Genomic DNA, 16,032 nt, shown 5'->3' with positions numbered 1-16,032 from the left:
GGCGAGGAAATGTCCACTTCTCTCTGCTGGTCACTGGGAAGGAGTGCCCTTGAGCTTTTGCCAAAGCAGATTGGAATTAACTCAGTATGTGTTTTAATCTGAAAGATAAAGCTTGAGGCATCACAGACTAGCTGTTTTAAAAGCTACAAGTTCCCCATTTCAGATGTAGCTGCACTCAAATGCTGACAAGATTGTATGCTGTATCTAGAATCATTTCCAGGATAATATTCCCCTTTTTCTCTCCTATTTCTGATTGTGCTTTAGTTGTTGCAGGGTAAAGACACATGAGTCTGTTTTTTCCCTGCCGGGATCTCATGAGCTGAGTGCAGTGAGCCATCCTGCTGAGTCCCGGCCTCTGCCTGTGCACTCCTGCACCTCTGCCTTCGCACCCATGTGAATCCCTGCCTGCACTGTGCCTCCCTATTTGATCAGCTGTCCTCCTCCACAGTCTACTGCAAATGTTAGCTCATCTGTGAAGCTTTCCCTGCCTCTTTCCGGCAGTGGCCACTCACTGTGCCCTACAGCACTCTATACACACTCTGCTGGGGCTTCTTAACACACTCCTGTAATCAGTCATCCCTCTTTGGATGTCTGGTTCCCTTTTGAGGCCAAGCTCCTGATTCATTTTTAGGTCTGTCTTCTCCCTATCTCACCTTCTCCCTCCCACCTACCCTTAGTAGGATGTAAAGCATGCAACATATTTTAGTAAATATTTATTCTATTTTATTTGTTTGTTTTGTTTTGTGTTAAGACAGGGTCTTGATCTGTCTACCAGGCTGGAGTGCAGCAACCTCCTAGGCTCAAGTGATCCTCCTGCCTCAGCCTTCTGTGTAGCTGGGACCACAGGTGTACACTACTATGCTCAGCTAATTTTGTTTTTGATGTTTTGTAGAGATGGGGTCTCAGTTTGTTGCCGAGGCCAGTCTTGAACTCCTAGGCTCAAGTGATCCTCCCACCTTAGCTTCCTAAAGTACTGAGGTTATAGGCATGAGCCTCTATGCCCAGTCATAAACATCTGTTGATTGATTGACTAACATTTCCTCTTAACCCTGTAGTCCTTAAAGGAAAGTTATGAATTTCCCCCAGTCTGACTAGGAGTGAGTTCTTAGCATTATTTGTGGAGGAAGTTTAAGAAGACTTCCTCAGAACTCACCAAGCATGAAGTCAGTGTGCTGACTCTGAGGTCATCAGAGAGGTATGAGGTCCCCAGGCATGCCTGACTGTGGGGGTTGCACTCCTCCCGCCATCCTCTTTCTGCTGTGGTTTCTTACCTGGTGTTTGAGGAAGCATTTACTAGGTTGTTGGACTTTTCTGAGTCTCCAGGCAATAGGACCTGCACTCATTTCGTGGAAGTTGGGGAAGTCCGAGGACCGATGGTAAGGGAGGCTCGCCTGGCTCTGTCAGAAGTGTTGATTTGTTGTTGTTGATACTGAAGGGAAATCATTAATGAAATGCCCGTAGACACTGCTTCCTCGTTCTGGCTGCTGCCTGAAAAGAACGGAGAGCAGTGTCACCCTCTCTTGAACATGAGCTCAATTACTCACTCTCACCTTTGTGTATTATCACTTCTTTGCAGGACATTGTCAACACGTCTGGCCGCTTCTTCATCATCAACAAGGAAAATTACACTGAGTTGAACATTGTGAACCTGCAGATCACAGAAGACCCTGGCGAGTATGAATGTAACGCCACCAACGCCATTGGCTCCGCCTCTGTTGTCACTGTCCTCAGGGTGCGGAGCCACCTGGCCCCACTCTGGCCTTTCTTGGGAATTCTGGCTGAAATTATCATCCTTGTGGTGATCATTGTTGTGTATGAGAAGAGGAAGAGGCCAGATGAGGTTCCTGACGGTAAGGGCATCCCTACAAAATAGCTGTACTGTTGGGGTTGGTTCCTTCGGGTGGTTTCCAAGTACCCAAAGAGGACTATAGGGATGTTGGGATTCAATCCCTAAAGGAAAGAAGGAAAATTCTTATACCAGTTCCTAACCTACCCCCTACCCGTAAGATTTTTTTTTCTTTCTTTCTTTTTTTTTTTTTTTTTTGCATTAGCCATCTAGAGCTGTCCTTAGCTCTCTCCCTCTGTTTGGGTGTTTTCCAAACCCTAGTCCCATCTGCCTTTCAGGCCCCATGCGGTGAATGGGCAGCTGTCAGTCTCTTTGTTCAGCTCTGTCCTCCTTCAATACAGATCATCAGGCAGATTGAGCTTGAGGAGAATCCAAGTCAAGCCTAGAAGCCACCCCAAGATCGCAGGCCACCTGGCCTTTCAGGCAGATTTAAGGTACCTAACTGGTTGTCACATGGTTGCCTGGTGTAGCCCCTGTAGGTAACTGCCCCAGCCCAGTCAGACTGTTCTCAGAATAGCCATTGGAACGAGCCAGCGTTTGGTTCCTTGGTTGGTCCCTTTGATGGGTTTCCAAGGCTCTCTACTGGGTGGCTTTCCATCTGTGTCTCACAGACAAAGGAGAGTCTGATGTATCCACCCATCTAGCGTAAGACAGAGATAGCAAAGGCAGAACAAATGGAGTCCATGCCCTGAGGCTGTGCCCTCAAGCTGACCTAGGGTCAGAGAAGGGAGGAGATGGTAGCAGCAGAACCACAGCACACCATTAAGCACTGGAAAGAGCAAGAGCTGAAATCGTAGGTTATTGGATATGCCTAGAGTCAGAAAAGCCTTGGGAAATTTTTGGTGATCGATTTTTTTGTCTCTCACCCTGTGAAGGGGGAAGCTGCTGATGGAGACTTCTATCTGCAGTAGTTCAGGTTCCCAGCTGGCTCCCCATCCCCACCCTATAACATGACCAGCATAAAGAAATTAATTGGCCAATTGTTACCACTACTAGTCTGTCCCTGGCTAGACTAGACAGATGGGTGTGCCCCTGGGCTCAGTGGCAGCCAACCTGGGGTAATGGTGGGGTTGCCAGCTGTAGTCCAGCTGTTCTGGGGCCTGTGTTTGTGCACCTGTGGTGCTGTATCCTGCTCCACAGAGCTGGCTGTCCAGTGGAGAATACAAAGTGACATCTGGTGCCCCCTCAGAAAGAGTGTGGCCCCAGAGGCATGCCATTGGCTTTAGACTCTCTGGGAGGACATGTTTGAGAGCAACAGCCCCTTCCCCATCTTTTTCTTTCTTCTCAGCAGTTCTAAATCTCTCTGCCTGCAGTAAGTAGAGTGAGTGGCTGGTGAGGAGGTTTGTTGATGACACTGACAGTATCTGGTGACTCCCTCCAGGTGTGCACTCAGCAGTGAGCTGGGCAGAGGCATGGGAGGGACGTTGGCTGGGAGCAGATGGCCTCTGTAAATGAGTCTCTAGTTTCCTGCAACCTGGGAGTGTCCCCGGGAGCTTTACTTTCCTACTTTATGAAGTGAACCTGCTTTCTTTGGGATTTCATGTACTCCTAATGCTTTTTTCCTCCAGATAGTTCTCTTTCCTGCTACATATTAGGACTCCCAAGGCAAGAGTGCACCTTTGTTTAGATCTGGGAGTAAAGGGAAAGAGCTGTCTGTCTCTCGTGTGTTTTCAGCTTGGCTCTGTGGGATCAGTTATGCCTCATTCCTGAAAAGGGCCTTTTTATCCCCCCAGAATGCTTTTCCTTTGCCAGTACCACCTTCCTCAGCCTGCCCTTTGGAAAGGTTGAGAAGCTTAAAAAGTCAGGTAACAGAAGGCATAGATGGGCTTCAGAACCTGATTTGTAAATGTTAAGGCAAGGCTGGCCGCCACTGGTGAGAGTGACGCAGCAGCCTATAAGAAGTCACTGCGCTTATGAGGTTGCGATAACAGTGCATGTGGCAGGTTAGATTTGAGAAATGGTTAGGATTGTTCTGTTGGACAAGTGCAGACACCTGCCCAGGGAAACAGCTCTCTTTTTTTAAGAGTTCCTTGGTTATTGAATTCAAATGGGGGACCAGTTTGTTATAGGAGACATCTGTGGCCAGCAAATCTGAACAGCTTCCTGGAAATACCTCTTTTAAACTAAGTTATTATAGACAGTGAACGAATCCTACCCGTAAAAGAGATGACGGCAGGGTAAGTGCAAAGTAAAACCTCCTTGCTCTAGTCTCTTGGGAGAATATTGTAACGAAAGCAGCATTTACTTCGTTGTTGCATTGGGGTGAAAAATCTGAGATGCTGGAATAATCGCAATGTTTGCCTTCTCTCCTTCCCTTCCTGCCAGCCAGTTAGGGCCAGGCTCCACTCTCCATCTTCACACCCTGCCCTTGCTCCAGCATTTCCATTCTGTTTTTCTCCTCTGTCTTTCTCTCTTTCTCTCAAATTCCTCCCTGCTTCCACTCCTGCCCGCTTTTCTTCTCCTTTCCTGGAAGTAATCATTAAACAAAAGAAAAAGTTGAATGTTCTTTGGTGAGTTTTCCTTCTTCTCTGCCTTTTCCTTCTTTAGCCAGTTCCCCTCAACCCCTGTGCACTCCATAGGAAGAACAAACTTACCTGTCTGCTTTCTTCCCATGCGCTCCTCCCCAAATTTTCATTTACATATATACGTACACTCCTTTTTGGAATAAATGAAGAGGTACATTATATTTGACACAAACGTGGGAGTGTTAGAGGTGATTAAGTGTTTACCTATCAGATAACCATCTGTGGCTCTGTGTTGGATTTTTTATACCATTAGGAAAATGGGGATTTTTTTTATAGGCCTGGCATACTTCTCCTTTGCCAACTAGCACTTTATTATCAAGATACACCCATGGCTCATTTCAGACTCACTGAACTTTTTTTATGTGAATGCACAGTCTTCATATTTTGGGCATTCTGTGAGTTCTTGGTAACTCATCCCCTTACTACAAAAGCACTAAGTGAACGATACAAAAGTATAAAAGCACAAATTTCAACTTATATAGTTTAGTTTATGTTTCACTAGAAAATCAAATATTACTTTAGATTTCTCACATTGAAAATGCTTAGGATTGAGGTTTAGCTGCTTCCTTTAAAAAAAAAAAAAGAAAAGAAAAGAAAGCCCCATGTCTTTTTTCTTGATCTACTGGAGTATTCTTAGGCCATTTCCTACCTACATGAAAGTTCCCACCTGCGTCCCTTTAGTCCCCTGTATGGTCTCTTTGAGGATCAGTGCCCACTACGTTGTCTTCTAGGTGGATTAATCTACAGATCACCTTTACCTTCAGTATTTTCAGGAACAGGTGAATCATGGAGTCAAATAAGAGCTTTTTTTTTTGTTCACTTTACTCACCACTTGACTGAATTCCCTGAAAATGTTAAATGATAATTCTCTAAAAAGATCAGGTCAAGCTATCAGCCTCTAGCCTTCCATCCATGTCACAGCTGGGCACCTGCTTGGGTGTGCCTTCTGTGTTGGTGTCCTGCCGACTGCACTCCAGGAGCAGTCAGCATGTGCTCTCAAGCCTCCCCTCCCCAGGCCCTGGAGGAATGAATGGGGGAGTGAACCCACTTAGTTGCTGAGGCCTTCAGTTCTTCTGGATATTTTAGTGACCTCACAGACAGCATATTAAAACAGGAGCTGATTTAAGAAAAGTGCTGGCACCAAAAAAGAACTTTCGGTTTTTACATTGGGATAATTGTTATAAGCAAGCCAAAGGGACTCTCTTCAAGTTACTGATGGAGAAGATATTTGAGGCTTTTTGGGGGGCCATTTTTAGTGGCTCTGATATATCCAAGCTCTTTTAGACACTTTAGAATGAAGAGCTGTTCTAATGTTCCAAAATCTATTAGTTGGTCAAAACATTTGGTAGCATATGAAGCTTTATACAGGCTAGGGATATTGGAAAAGAAATGGGACTTTTAAAATGACACCTAAAACATGCATTCAGTGTCTAGTCTGTTATCTAGGGGCCATCTGTCAGTAACAAGTTACCTTATGGAGAAAATGTAATAGAACCAAACAAGGAAGGAAATAGGAAGTAACTCTTAAGTCTCTCTTGGGTTTAATGCTAACCTGCTAAGGTCAGGCAAAATTTAAGTGAATTTAGAAACCATAAAACCTTCTAGTGAGATGAATGCAGTGACAAAGGACCTTTGACCAGAGAGTCAGCTCTTCATTATTCGGACTTTAAAGCCATCTTTTTGGAGGTGATATTGTATTAGGCAGTCTGGTATTTACTAGACCTTGCAGAGCACCCCTTCTAGATGAGGCGGATATAGGGGGAGCGAGGGCTGTGGTCCATTCAGTTGGGAAGATGGAACACACAGATAAATCAGTGTGTGCTACAGCTCCACCGGGAACTTTACTCTCATAAGGTGGATTCCAGAAGCATCTTGTTTCCATTCTCCCCCAAGTCCTCTTCCTCTCATCCAGCCAGTGGCTGTAATACTGAGGTGGAGAGAACAGTCATTGTTTAAGCTGGCTATCTTTTGGCCTGAGGGTTTGGGGTATGTTGATATTTGTCGGTTACTATGACTTCTTTTTTTTCCCCCCTCAATTGCATCAAACCCTTAAAACATGGTGGTAAGTGAGCGATATGCATGCTTTTGGAGTTTGTTTAATCTCCGCTTCAGTCTATACGATGCACAGTTCATAATGTTAACACTTTTCTTCAAGTTTACTTCATTCACTTTCACAACTAATTTGGATTTCAGTTTGCTGTTTAATCCTCATTTACTTTGATTTTTGTATCTTTTTCTGTAATTCTGTTCTTTCCCTCTCCCCTGACTTCCCTGTTAGGGGTCAAGTCGTTTTTTTGTCTGACCTGTAGGGGAGAGTGGTGCTGTAGATAGTGATTCAGTCCAGGAGAGTGGGGAGACATGAGGCTCTTTTGTTTGTCAGTGTGAAAGTGGATTTGAGGAGACAGATGAAGGGGGCTCCTGGGATTTTGCCCCCTTGTGAATCTCAGCTGCTCCCACTTGCAGGCATGGCAGCTACGCCGGAGGCACTGTCGCTAAAACACCTCCATGCAACCCTTCGCATGTTACCAGCTTGTTGGGCTGGAAAGTGACATTACTAATCAGACACCAGGGAATACCCACACTCCAAAAGGAAAAACAGCCCGTGGTGTGAGGTGCTTGGGTTGGTGCCTACAGTGTCATGCTTTGAAAAGATTAGCCTGGCTATTGCGATTCTCCCTCCCCTGCTTTTTATTTTAAATTTGGGAGTAGATTGGTGTATTCTTGATTCGGCTATCTTGCATTAGAATTTTGTATTTTCGAGTGCACAGCCAGAGCACTAAAAATATTCCAAGTTTGCTCCTGTGTCTTTTCATTTAAATCCCCAAAGTGCTTAGTTCCTAGCATGTAGCTGAGCTGACTTGGCCGGGATGCTGAGCATTAGGATGTTGTGAGGGGAGAATTTAGGCTGGGCTTGTGTGTCTTAGTACCTGGTATGTCTTTGTATCTCTCCACTGCACACACAGCACACAGATGTCTTGGGTGTCCTCAAGTCTTAGTTTGTTCTCTGTACCTGTTTGATAGTGTATACCGTTGTTAGTAGTGGACTCCTGTGGACGCTAGCCTATTGTTTTGGCTGATGAGTCATTGGTTTGTGGTTAGTTCTTTTTTTTGAAATCCTTTTTTGCTCCAGTCACTGTGTGTGCTGGCGGTGGCTTTGCCTCTCCGTTGCCTCGAAGGAACAGGTGGAGCAATGTCTCCCTCTGACAGACATTACTCCCGACGTGTGCTCCTGCAGATGCCTACACTGAGACTGTAATCTCCATAACTGCTTCATGTGCACCAAGCCCCCTTGTGGAATCCTGCTGAGAGTTTTTCTAGAAGCCTTCAGTGAAATCAAACTGTTCTGAATCATTTAGTCTACCTGACTTTTGTGTAATAAAAACAAACTAAGAGCACTTACTTGTTCCCTTCCCCTTGTGGGCCTTTTTAAAACATTCTGTCTCTGAATGTATGTCTCTGCTTAAAGGGGATCAAGTTGCACTTAGTTGAAACACGAAAGACTTATAAATCAGAACCATAAAGTATCAATTTAAGAAGGCTTAAACTCATATAATGTCAGCTTTTTGATTTTAAAAAAGTTATCTCATGGCTCCCCTGGGTTTGGCTTCTGGTTTTGGCCAGGGCACAAGAGTGAGCCTGTCTTTCTGAAGTCTTTTCTAGAGGGATGTCACCACTGTTCAGCTCTCCTTGGTGTGTCACAGAACATCCTCTGGTATACATACACTTGTTGCTGGCATAGCCCAGCATGGCTGACCCAATTTAGGTTGAACTATTGTGGTTGCCTCTTCTCAATCTCATTCTCCAGACTAAAGACTCTTCTAAAGATTACAAAACAGCAAGAAAAACAGAGTGCCCTTTGGGGAAGTGAGGATGTGTGGCTAAATGTACAGATTGTACACATCCATTCACATTGCAGGATTGAGCCAAAACTGCATGCATTCACCACAAGAAAACAAACAGCAGGATTTTACAACTGAAATGTTGGTTTGTCTTCTCATCTATTTAAGAGTGAACCACTGGAACTTGGGGACAAGATGAGTATAACAATGTTGCAGCCTATCTGTCCGCTACAGTTGCAGTTTTTCATGACAAGCATTCAAAGTGTTAACTAAAACCATTGAAACAACATACCTGCCATTTAAACTTGAATCTAGAAATAATAACTCCATGAGTGTTTTGCACCTCCAGATGGAATGGCCTTTAATAAATGCTGTGAGTAGCCATGATTGCCACTTGCAGTTTGCTATTCTATTAATCCTTATGCAGAATCTAACAGTTTTCTTCTTTCTTCTCTTCTCTCTCATGGATTTTTAAAAAACTGAACACCATGTAGATGATGAACCAGCTGGACCAATGTAAGTACTTTATTGGACATTGATTGAACAGTATCTGATTGAATTATGTTATGTTTGCAGTTTAATCAAATGGAGTAGCTAAGATTGGAGGGGAGACGGTGAGTGGAAATGAAGGTTGCAGTGTTGTAGATTTCTTAGCTTGACACAGATCTGAACTTGATTCTCAGGATAGGCTATGCAGTCTTGTTTTCAGTGGCCATACAAAGTGGAATACCATGCAAAAAACATTTTTTCAAATTTTGCATATTCGATATGCTTAAAATGTGGGGGAAATGGCTAGTATATCTGAGGCTTCCTGTTTTGTCAATGTTAAAACATTTCTGATCCCAAGCATTTCAGATGAGGAATACTCAACCTGTAGCTACTTAAGGAATGTTTTTTAATGCACTCATACTGTGCCACAAAATTTCTCACTACACCAGGGATGGCAGTAAAAGAGTCCCTGTATTTCCATGTGTTACACTTTCGAAGGTTGTTATTGACCAAGTTTAACTCATGTAATGCAATTTGAGGCTGGACTGTAGCCTGGATAAACAGTCTAGCCCCATTAACAATTGCTGGTATCCAAGAGAGAGGGTACTGCAGGTATGGAATCAATCTAAGCTGGGCAGAATCTCCTAGAGTTGGACTAAAGAGTGAGAAGCAGACAAACAGCACCCACATTTGTTAAGTACCAGAGGGCCCAGCACTGCCAGCTTATGATTACCTTTTTTTTTTTTTTTTTTGAGACAGAGTCTTGCTCTGTCACCCAGGCTGGAGTGCAGTGGTGCAATCTCAGCTCACTGCAAGCTCCACCTCCTGGGTTCACGCCATTCTCCTGCCTCAGCCTCCCGAGTAGCTGGGACTACAGGCGCCCATCACCACTGCCGGCCAATCTTTTGTATTTTTAGGAGAGACGGGGTTTCACCGTGTTAGCTTGGATGGTCTCGATCTCCTGACCTCATGATCCACCCACCTCGGCCTCCCAAAGTGCTGGGACTAGAGGCGTGAGCCACCACGTCTGGCCATGATTACCTTTTATCAGTTGAGAAGGGACAGGGGTGTTGTGTTCAGTGGAGAAAAGTTTTACATATTCTCACCTGTATAGCAATTATAGTTCAGAAATCAAAGGGAAAGTACTTGTCTGCCTTGGGGGTCAAAAGGAGGATAAAATGAGGTATATCCAGGTTGAGTCTACCTACTGCCAAAATCCATAATCTGAAATGCTTCAAAATCCGAAGTTTTTTTGTGTGCTCACTTGATGCTCAAAGGAAATGCTCATTGGAGCATTTTGAATTTTGGGTTTTCAGATTAGGGATGCTGAACTGGTAAGTATAATGCAAATATTCCAAAATCTAAAAAATTCAAAATCTGAAACATTATGATCCCAAGCATTTCAGAGGAGGGATACTTCACCTGTAGCTACTTAATGTTTTTTTAATGCACTCATATTGTGCCACAAAATTTCTTACAACACCAGGGAGGGCAGTAAGTGAATTTCCATGTGTTACACTTTCAAAAGTTATTGACTGAGTTTAACTCATGTAATGCAATTTTTCCTCCAAAGGAAAACCAACTCTACCAACAATCACAAAGATAAAAACTTGCGCCAGAGAAACACAAATTAAGTACTGCTTACAATGTAAGTATGGCCTTCTTTAGCAGTTTTTAAAATTATATTCAAATGAATGTACTTCTATTGACCTTTTTACAACTTCTTCAGTAATTGGTGTTATGTTGTAAAATCTTTTAATTCATTTCAGAGCAGCTGATAATGATGAAGCCGGTTCTGTCTGCCCAGTTTAGGGACTGGAAAGGAACATTTTTCAGCTGCGTTTTTTGCTGCTGTTTGGATTTTTTAACATGGAGTCTCACTCTATTGCCCAGGCTGCAGTGCAGTGGCGTGATCTTGGCTCACTGCAACCTCCGCCTCCCGGGTTCAAGCAATCTCCTGCCCCAGCCTCCTAAGTAGCTGGGATTCCAGGTGCCCACCACCACGCCCAGCTAAATTTTGTATTTTTAGTAGAGACAGGGTTTCATCATGTTGGCCAGGGTGGTCTTGAACTCCTGACCTCAAGTGATCCGTCTGCCTCAGCCTCCCAGAAGTGCTGGGATTACAGGTGTGAGCCACTGCGGTCTGCCATCAGGTGCATTGTCACGTTTATATAAATGCCATTTCAGAAGACAAGTTTTAAAATAAATACTTTTCCACATTATATCTTTACAAAGAGGTGAAATTGTCACCTTCTTAGGTGGATTATTCCCAGAGGCCTGCTAGTCTTACCTCACATATGGGGGCAAGACAAGAATGGTGGCCAGGCAGTAGCAGGGCCAGAATGTCATCTTGTTAGGCACATGGAGATCAGAATTTCACACCACATCCTTGAGTATGCTGTTTGAACCAAAGCTTTGTGTGGCACACGGTGTAGTTGTGAGGGACAGGGCATATTCCCTTTATAATTTCCAAATACATATTTCTTTACAGATCTTTAGGTTCCTGAAACTGGTGGCAACATGACCTGCTAAATTTTCTGCTTGGACCTCTTTGGTTCTCTCCCCTTTCAAGTGAGCAACACCACAATGACTGTCTAAAGCATGCCTTATTTAGCCTCTCCTGTAAGGGTGATCTAGCCAGGTACATTTTAAACAATGCTTCAGTGTAGAAGGTGTAAACTATTTTGGGCTTGATGTGCTGTGAATGTTGCTTTTTTTCCTTTGTTAAAATATTTAAATAGAAGTGAAAAGGTCCTCTGAGGATCAGATCATGCATGCGCCATTTTTTACTTAATGCAGCTGTTAAATTGGCAAAGCTCTAAAATGCACTGCTGCCATCTAGTGATACATTTTTGTAAAGTACAGCAAAACCTACAGATATATACAGTATATAAATATATATATATATATTTATATTTTTGGGGGTGGGAGAAATCCAAAATAAAGTAAATGCTTGTTTCATTTTTAAGCTGCTGATATTCATTCCTTATTGTATGTTGTCATGAGGAAATTGTGCAGTTCTGGTACATAAAGATGAGTAATATAAACTGAAATCTATAATTTTAAGGGCTTAACCTGTGACTTTAATAAGCTGGAACAGTCCACTGAATGGGTATAATGAATTGCAGTATATACGTATGATTGCTTTTCAAGTGATTATCTTTTCTTTTGTTAAGTCATGTAAATTCATAAATCCTTTTGCACTGATGTGTTGAACCTTATTCTTGTACATTCAATCAAGGCAAACTTTTATAATTTTTCTTTTGTTTCCAATGACCTTGAAATGTTATAGCATGGTGATATTCTATGCAACTATAGTTATACTTTTTGGTTTGACACTGTATTTTTTCACATTGATTTACTGGTTGATGATAGATTTTATAACCTAACAGGGTTCTCATGCGGTGCGTAACTGTAGATGCATGTACTTGTGTTTTGTGTAATTATTGAAGTGCAATGATGTATAAAAGTGGATTCACCTGTTTTTAAAAATAAAACATTGATAAAAGGTGTTTGGAATAATGCTCTTTATTCTAATATCTTCTTTAATTTTAGGAGGAAGCATTTTTCAATACTTTGAAGTTCCTTAGTTATATATGTATACCGAGCATTAATTTCTCAACCCCGCTAGCTTTTTAAGTTCCTTTTCTACCTCTTCCACAAATGCTGGGAAATTCTGATCCATAAGGCACAAACGCAGGAAGGGGCCTAACTCTTCTGCACCCCATGCAGATTGTTCATAGACACGGGGCAGCTCCTCCGAGGCCAGAAGAGTCTGCAGGGATACCAGAAAAGTAGTTACAGATTACAGGTCAGCAATACCTGGCTAATAGAACACAGGCAAATAGTGCTCTAAGGAAAGATTAGAGAAATACACACCAAAAAAAAATTAGTATTAATTAGCTTTACAGGCTTCCTTTATGTAGTTTTACTGTTACATTTACCATTTGGTATATTAATATGTTTTCTGAATACACATAGCATGTGAGATAATCTTGTTGCCTTAAGGAAAGAATTTCAAATATACTGATGAAATGTTTGCAAAGTTGAGATTCTACTGTAATGAAGAATACTGTGCTGATAACCTGTGGATTGAAAATAAACCTGTCAATGAATGAGCTCCACTAGCTTAGTTCATCTTCCCCACAGCATAGGTGGCAGAGTGGATGTGAGCAGTCTACTATGTGCTAGCTGCATTCTGAGTATAAGAAAGAGGCCACAAACTGCCCAGAGGACATTAGTTCACACGTGTCTTTTTCTGGCCATCTATGAGTTTTGACAAATCGTCGTCTAACTATCACCACAATCAAAATACACAACATTTCTTTCACTTCCCAAAAAACTCCCTTATGTGACCCTCGTGCTAATCATTGCCGTGAAACCCTTAACCCTTAGCAGCGACTGATCTCTTCTCCATATAGTTTTGCCTTTTCCAGAATGTCATATAAACGAAACATACGTTGAATCTGGCTTCTTACACTTATCATAATGAATACATTTGAGATCAATCCATGATGTTGAGTATTTCAGTAGTTCATTTTTATTGCTGAATAAGTATTACATTGCATGAATATGCTATAGTTTGGTTATCTATTCTCCAGTTGAAGGACATTTGGGTGGTTTTATTTTTTGCAATTATGAATAAAGGTGCTATAAACATTCACTTACGGGTTTTTGTGTGAACACAGATTTTCATTTCACTTCAGTAAACACCTGGGATTGAGTCATGTGGTGAGTGTATATTTAACTTTGTAAGAAACTGCCAAACTGTCATCTATAGTGGCTGTCCCATTTACATTCCACTAGCAGTGTAGATGAGAGTTCTAGTTGCTCACCCATCCAGGGTTTGGTATGGTCAGTTTTTATTTTTAATTTAGGCATTCTAATAAGTTTGCAGGATGTCTCATTGTAGTTTTAATTGGCATTTGCCTAGTGACTAATAATGTTGAACCTCTCACATGCTTATTTGTCATCTGTATGTTTTCTTTGGTAACCTGCAGTGTTTTAAAACCAGTTGAATTAGTTGCCAACATTTAAATATTAGGAGAGTTCAAATAAAAATCTTGACAATTTGGAAGATCTGGCAACACTGGATCCACAGCCCCACATGATGATGGGCTCCAGTTCTGTGTGGTCCACTTACTTTGGTGCACTGACTCGGTCATCTTATTGATTCCTCACATTAATTCTATGAGATAGGTGGTTTTGTTATTTCTGTGGATAGCAGGGTTTAGTGTGTAAGTACATAACTGATATTTCTCTAGGAATTCTCTATAACAGAAATTTACTTGGGATATACAGCACTTGTTTTGTTTATTTTTAGAGATGGGGGTCTCACTATGATGTTAGGCCAGGCTGGTCTTGAACTCCTGGCCTTAAGTTATCCTCCTGCCTCAGCCCCCCAAAGTGCTTGAGACTACAGGTGTGAGCCACCATGTGCGGCCTACATCCCTTGTATTAATTGCATTTCTATCCCATCTATGATTATACCACACTTAGTATCCTATTAAATGAACATTTATGTTTCCAATTTCTTAACAAGCACTGAGATGAACATATGTATATTTGTGTAGTTGAAATGAAGTTATAGATAACATATTAAATTTGATATGTACTGCTAAATTGCCTTCCAAAAGGTTTTACCAACTTACATAGAATGTCATGTCCAAAAGATAAGAGCAAATAAGTAATGTATCTGAGCTCCAAGCTTCATGCTTTTTCTCATTTGTATATGGTTCTTCCATACTATGTAAATAAACTGGGTAAGGTATACCTTTTCTAGAAATTGATATTTCCTAAATAAGGACATCACACCCTGCCTTGTTTATTGTTTTATTGCAGCTCTGTGTTCGTCAGCTTATCTGATTCAGTTAGCCCCTAACTCCAATGCAAATATGGGCATTATTCAGTCAGTCCTGCTGCTGGACAAATAATTTTTTTTCATAGTTACCAGGTTATTAAAAGAAATAAACATGAATTCTTGGTTTTCCTACCTCTTGAGTTTTTTATTCTATATGATTGTCCATTTCTTTTGTTAGTGGCAAGCCAGATGGAGAACACACCTTTTTAAAAAAACTACTGATAGCACAGTTTAGTAGAGGAATTAAAAGAAAATTCGGCCGGGCACAGTGGCTCACACCTGTAATCCCAGCAATCTGGGAGTCCGAGATCGGGGAATCACTTGAGGTCTGGAGTTCAAGACCAGCCTGGCTAACATAGTGAAACCCTGTCTCTACTAAAAATACAGAAATTAGCTGGGCGTGGTGGCACATGCCTGTAATCCCAGCTACTCAGGAGGCTGAGGCAGGAGAATCGCTTGAACCCAGGAGACGGAGGTTGCAGCGAGCCAAGATTGTGCTACTGCACTCCAGCCTGGGCAACAGAGTGAGATCCTGTCTCAAAAAAAAAAAAAAAAATCATACTTGAAGATTGATGAACTCCACGCAGACTTCTGTGGAAGAAGCAGAAGCTGCTGGCTTGAACACCTGCAATGAGGAATGCAGTGAGGGGGAGACAAAGTCCTTGCAGAGCTCCCAGGAGAGTAGACATCGCACAACCATAGTTTTGAATGAAGAGGTTTTGCAGCAGGGGGCAAGGGGCTGTCTGAAAGCAAGTCTGAGGTAACAGAGTTGAATCCTCCTGGGTTTCTACACATCCTTAGCTGAGTACTGACAATCTGCCCATATAGAAACTGTTGTAGATCTGAATCCACATTCATTTTGGTATGTCTTAAAATAGTTCCCAAATTTCATTTCCATAATCACAATGGAGTCCTTCATTTATTCTTCTTTTTTGGGAAAGTGGTGATTAAATTTTCTGTCTTGGACATTCAACCACTTTTCCTCTTTTTATTTCCTTTGGAGGGTAGATCTTGACTATGTGCCTGCAGCCATCATGTCTCACCTCACAGCTTACTGTAATAAAACTTACTCTGCAAGGGGTAGATGAACATGGCCCTGTCTCTGTCTTTACCACCTTTTAGAGTAATGCTTTAGGTTTCTCTCCTAAAAGAAGTGAACAAAGGGATACAAATTCTTAGGGGTCACTGCTTTTCATGACAAGAAAATTAAACACAGAAATAAGCTCTACCTGAGCTAACTGCGTCAGTGAGGTCCTTCCGTCTGGAGCGCCTGTGCCCGCTGTTACACGCACTTGCTGTTCTGAGTGCTGGTGGGACTGGAATAAAACAACATGCAATAAGGAGACTAGCTGAATGTAATCTTACATACCACAGGACATTAAAGAAGCAGAAATACGCATTCATGTTCAAAGAAAGAAAATACCACTAAGAGTGGTTAAAATGATTGTCAGCATAGGTCTGTCTCAGTTTAAA

At 42.1% G+C, this 16,032-nt stretch overlaps 2 protein-coding genes across 3 annotated transcripts in view; one reads left to right on the top strand and one right to left on the bottom strand.

Moving 5' to 3' along the window:
• Nucleotides 1-12,209, top strand: part of NPTN (neuroplastin) — a 72,332-nt gene extending 60,123 nt beyond the window's left edge. For both annotated transcript variants that reach the window (XM_008015972.3, XM_008015969.3), the window contains 4 exons: nucleotides 1,577-1,850; nucleotides 8,705-8,726; nucleotides 10,273-10,347; nucleotides 11,191-12,209. In XM_008015972.3, the coding sequence (XP_008014163.1) occupies nucleotides 1,577-1,850; nucleotides 8,705-8,726; nucleotides 10,273-10,333 (357 nt within the window). In that variant the 3' untranslated portion in view covers nucleotides 10,334-10,347; nucleotides 11,191-12,209. The remainder of the gene's footprint in view (nucleotides 1-1,576; nucleotides 1,851-8,704; nucleotides 8,727-10,272; nucleotides 10,348-11,190) is intronic.
• The window catches only part of REC114 (REC114 meiotic recombination protein), a 120,592-nt gene continuing 116,229 nt past the window's right edge, over nucleotides 11,670-16,032 (bottom strand). The window contains exons 5-6 of the mRNA XM_008015965.3: nucleotides 15,789-15,875; nucleotides 11,670-12,474 (exon numbers count right to left, since the gene is read on the bottom strand). Of these exons, the coding sequence (XP_008014156.1) occupies nucleotides 12,310-12,474; nucleotides 15,789-15,875 (252 nt within the window). The 3' untranslated portion in view covers nucleotides 11,670-12,309. The remainder of the gene's footprint in view (nucleotides 12,475-15,788; nucleotides 15,876-16,032) is intronic.

This window comes from Chlorocebus sabaeus, chromosome 26 (genome assembly GCF_047675955.1).
Source record: "Chlorocebus sabaeus isolate Y175 chromosome 26, mChlSab1.0.hap1, whole genome shotgun sequence".
In the NCBI taxonomy this organism is placed as follows: Eukaryota; Metazoa; Chordata; class Mammalia; order Primates; family Cercopithecidae; genus Chlorocebus; species Chlorocebus sabaeus.
This window is presented reverse-complemented; position numbering and strand designations above follow the sequence as displayed.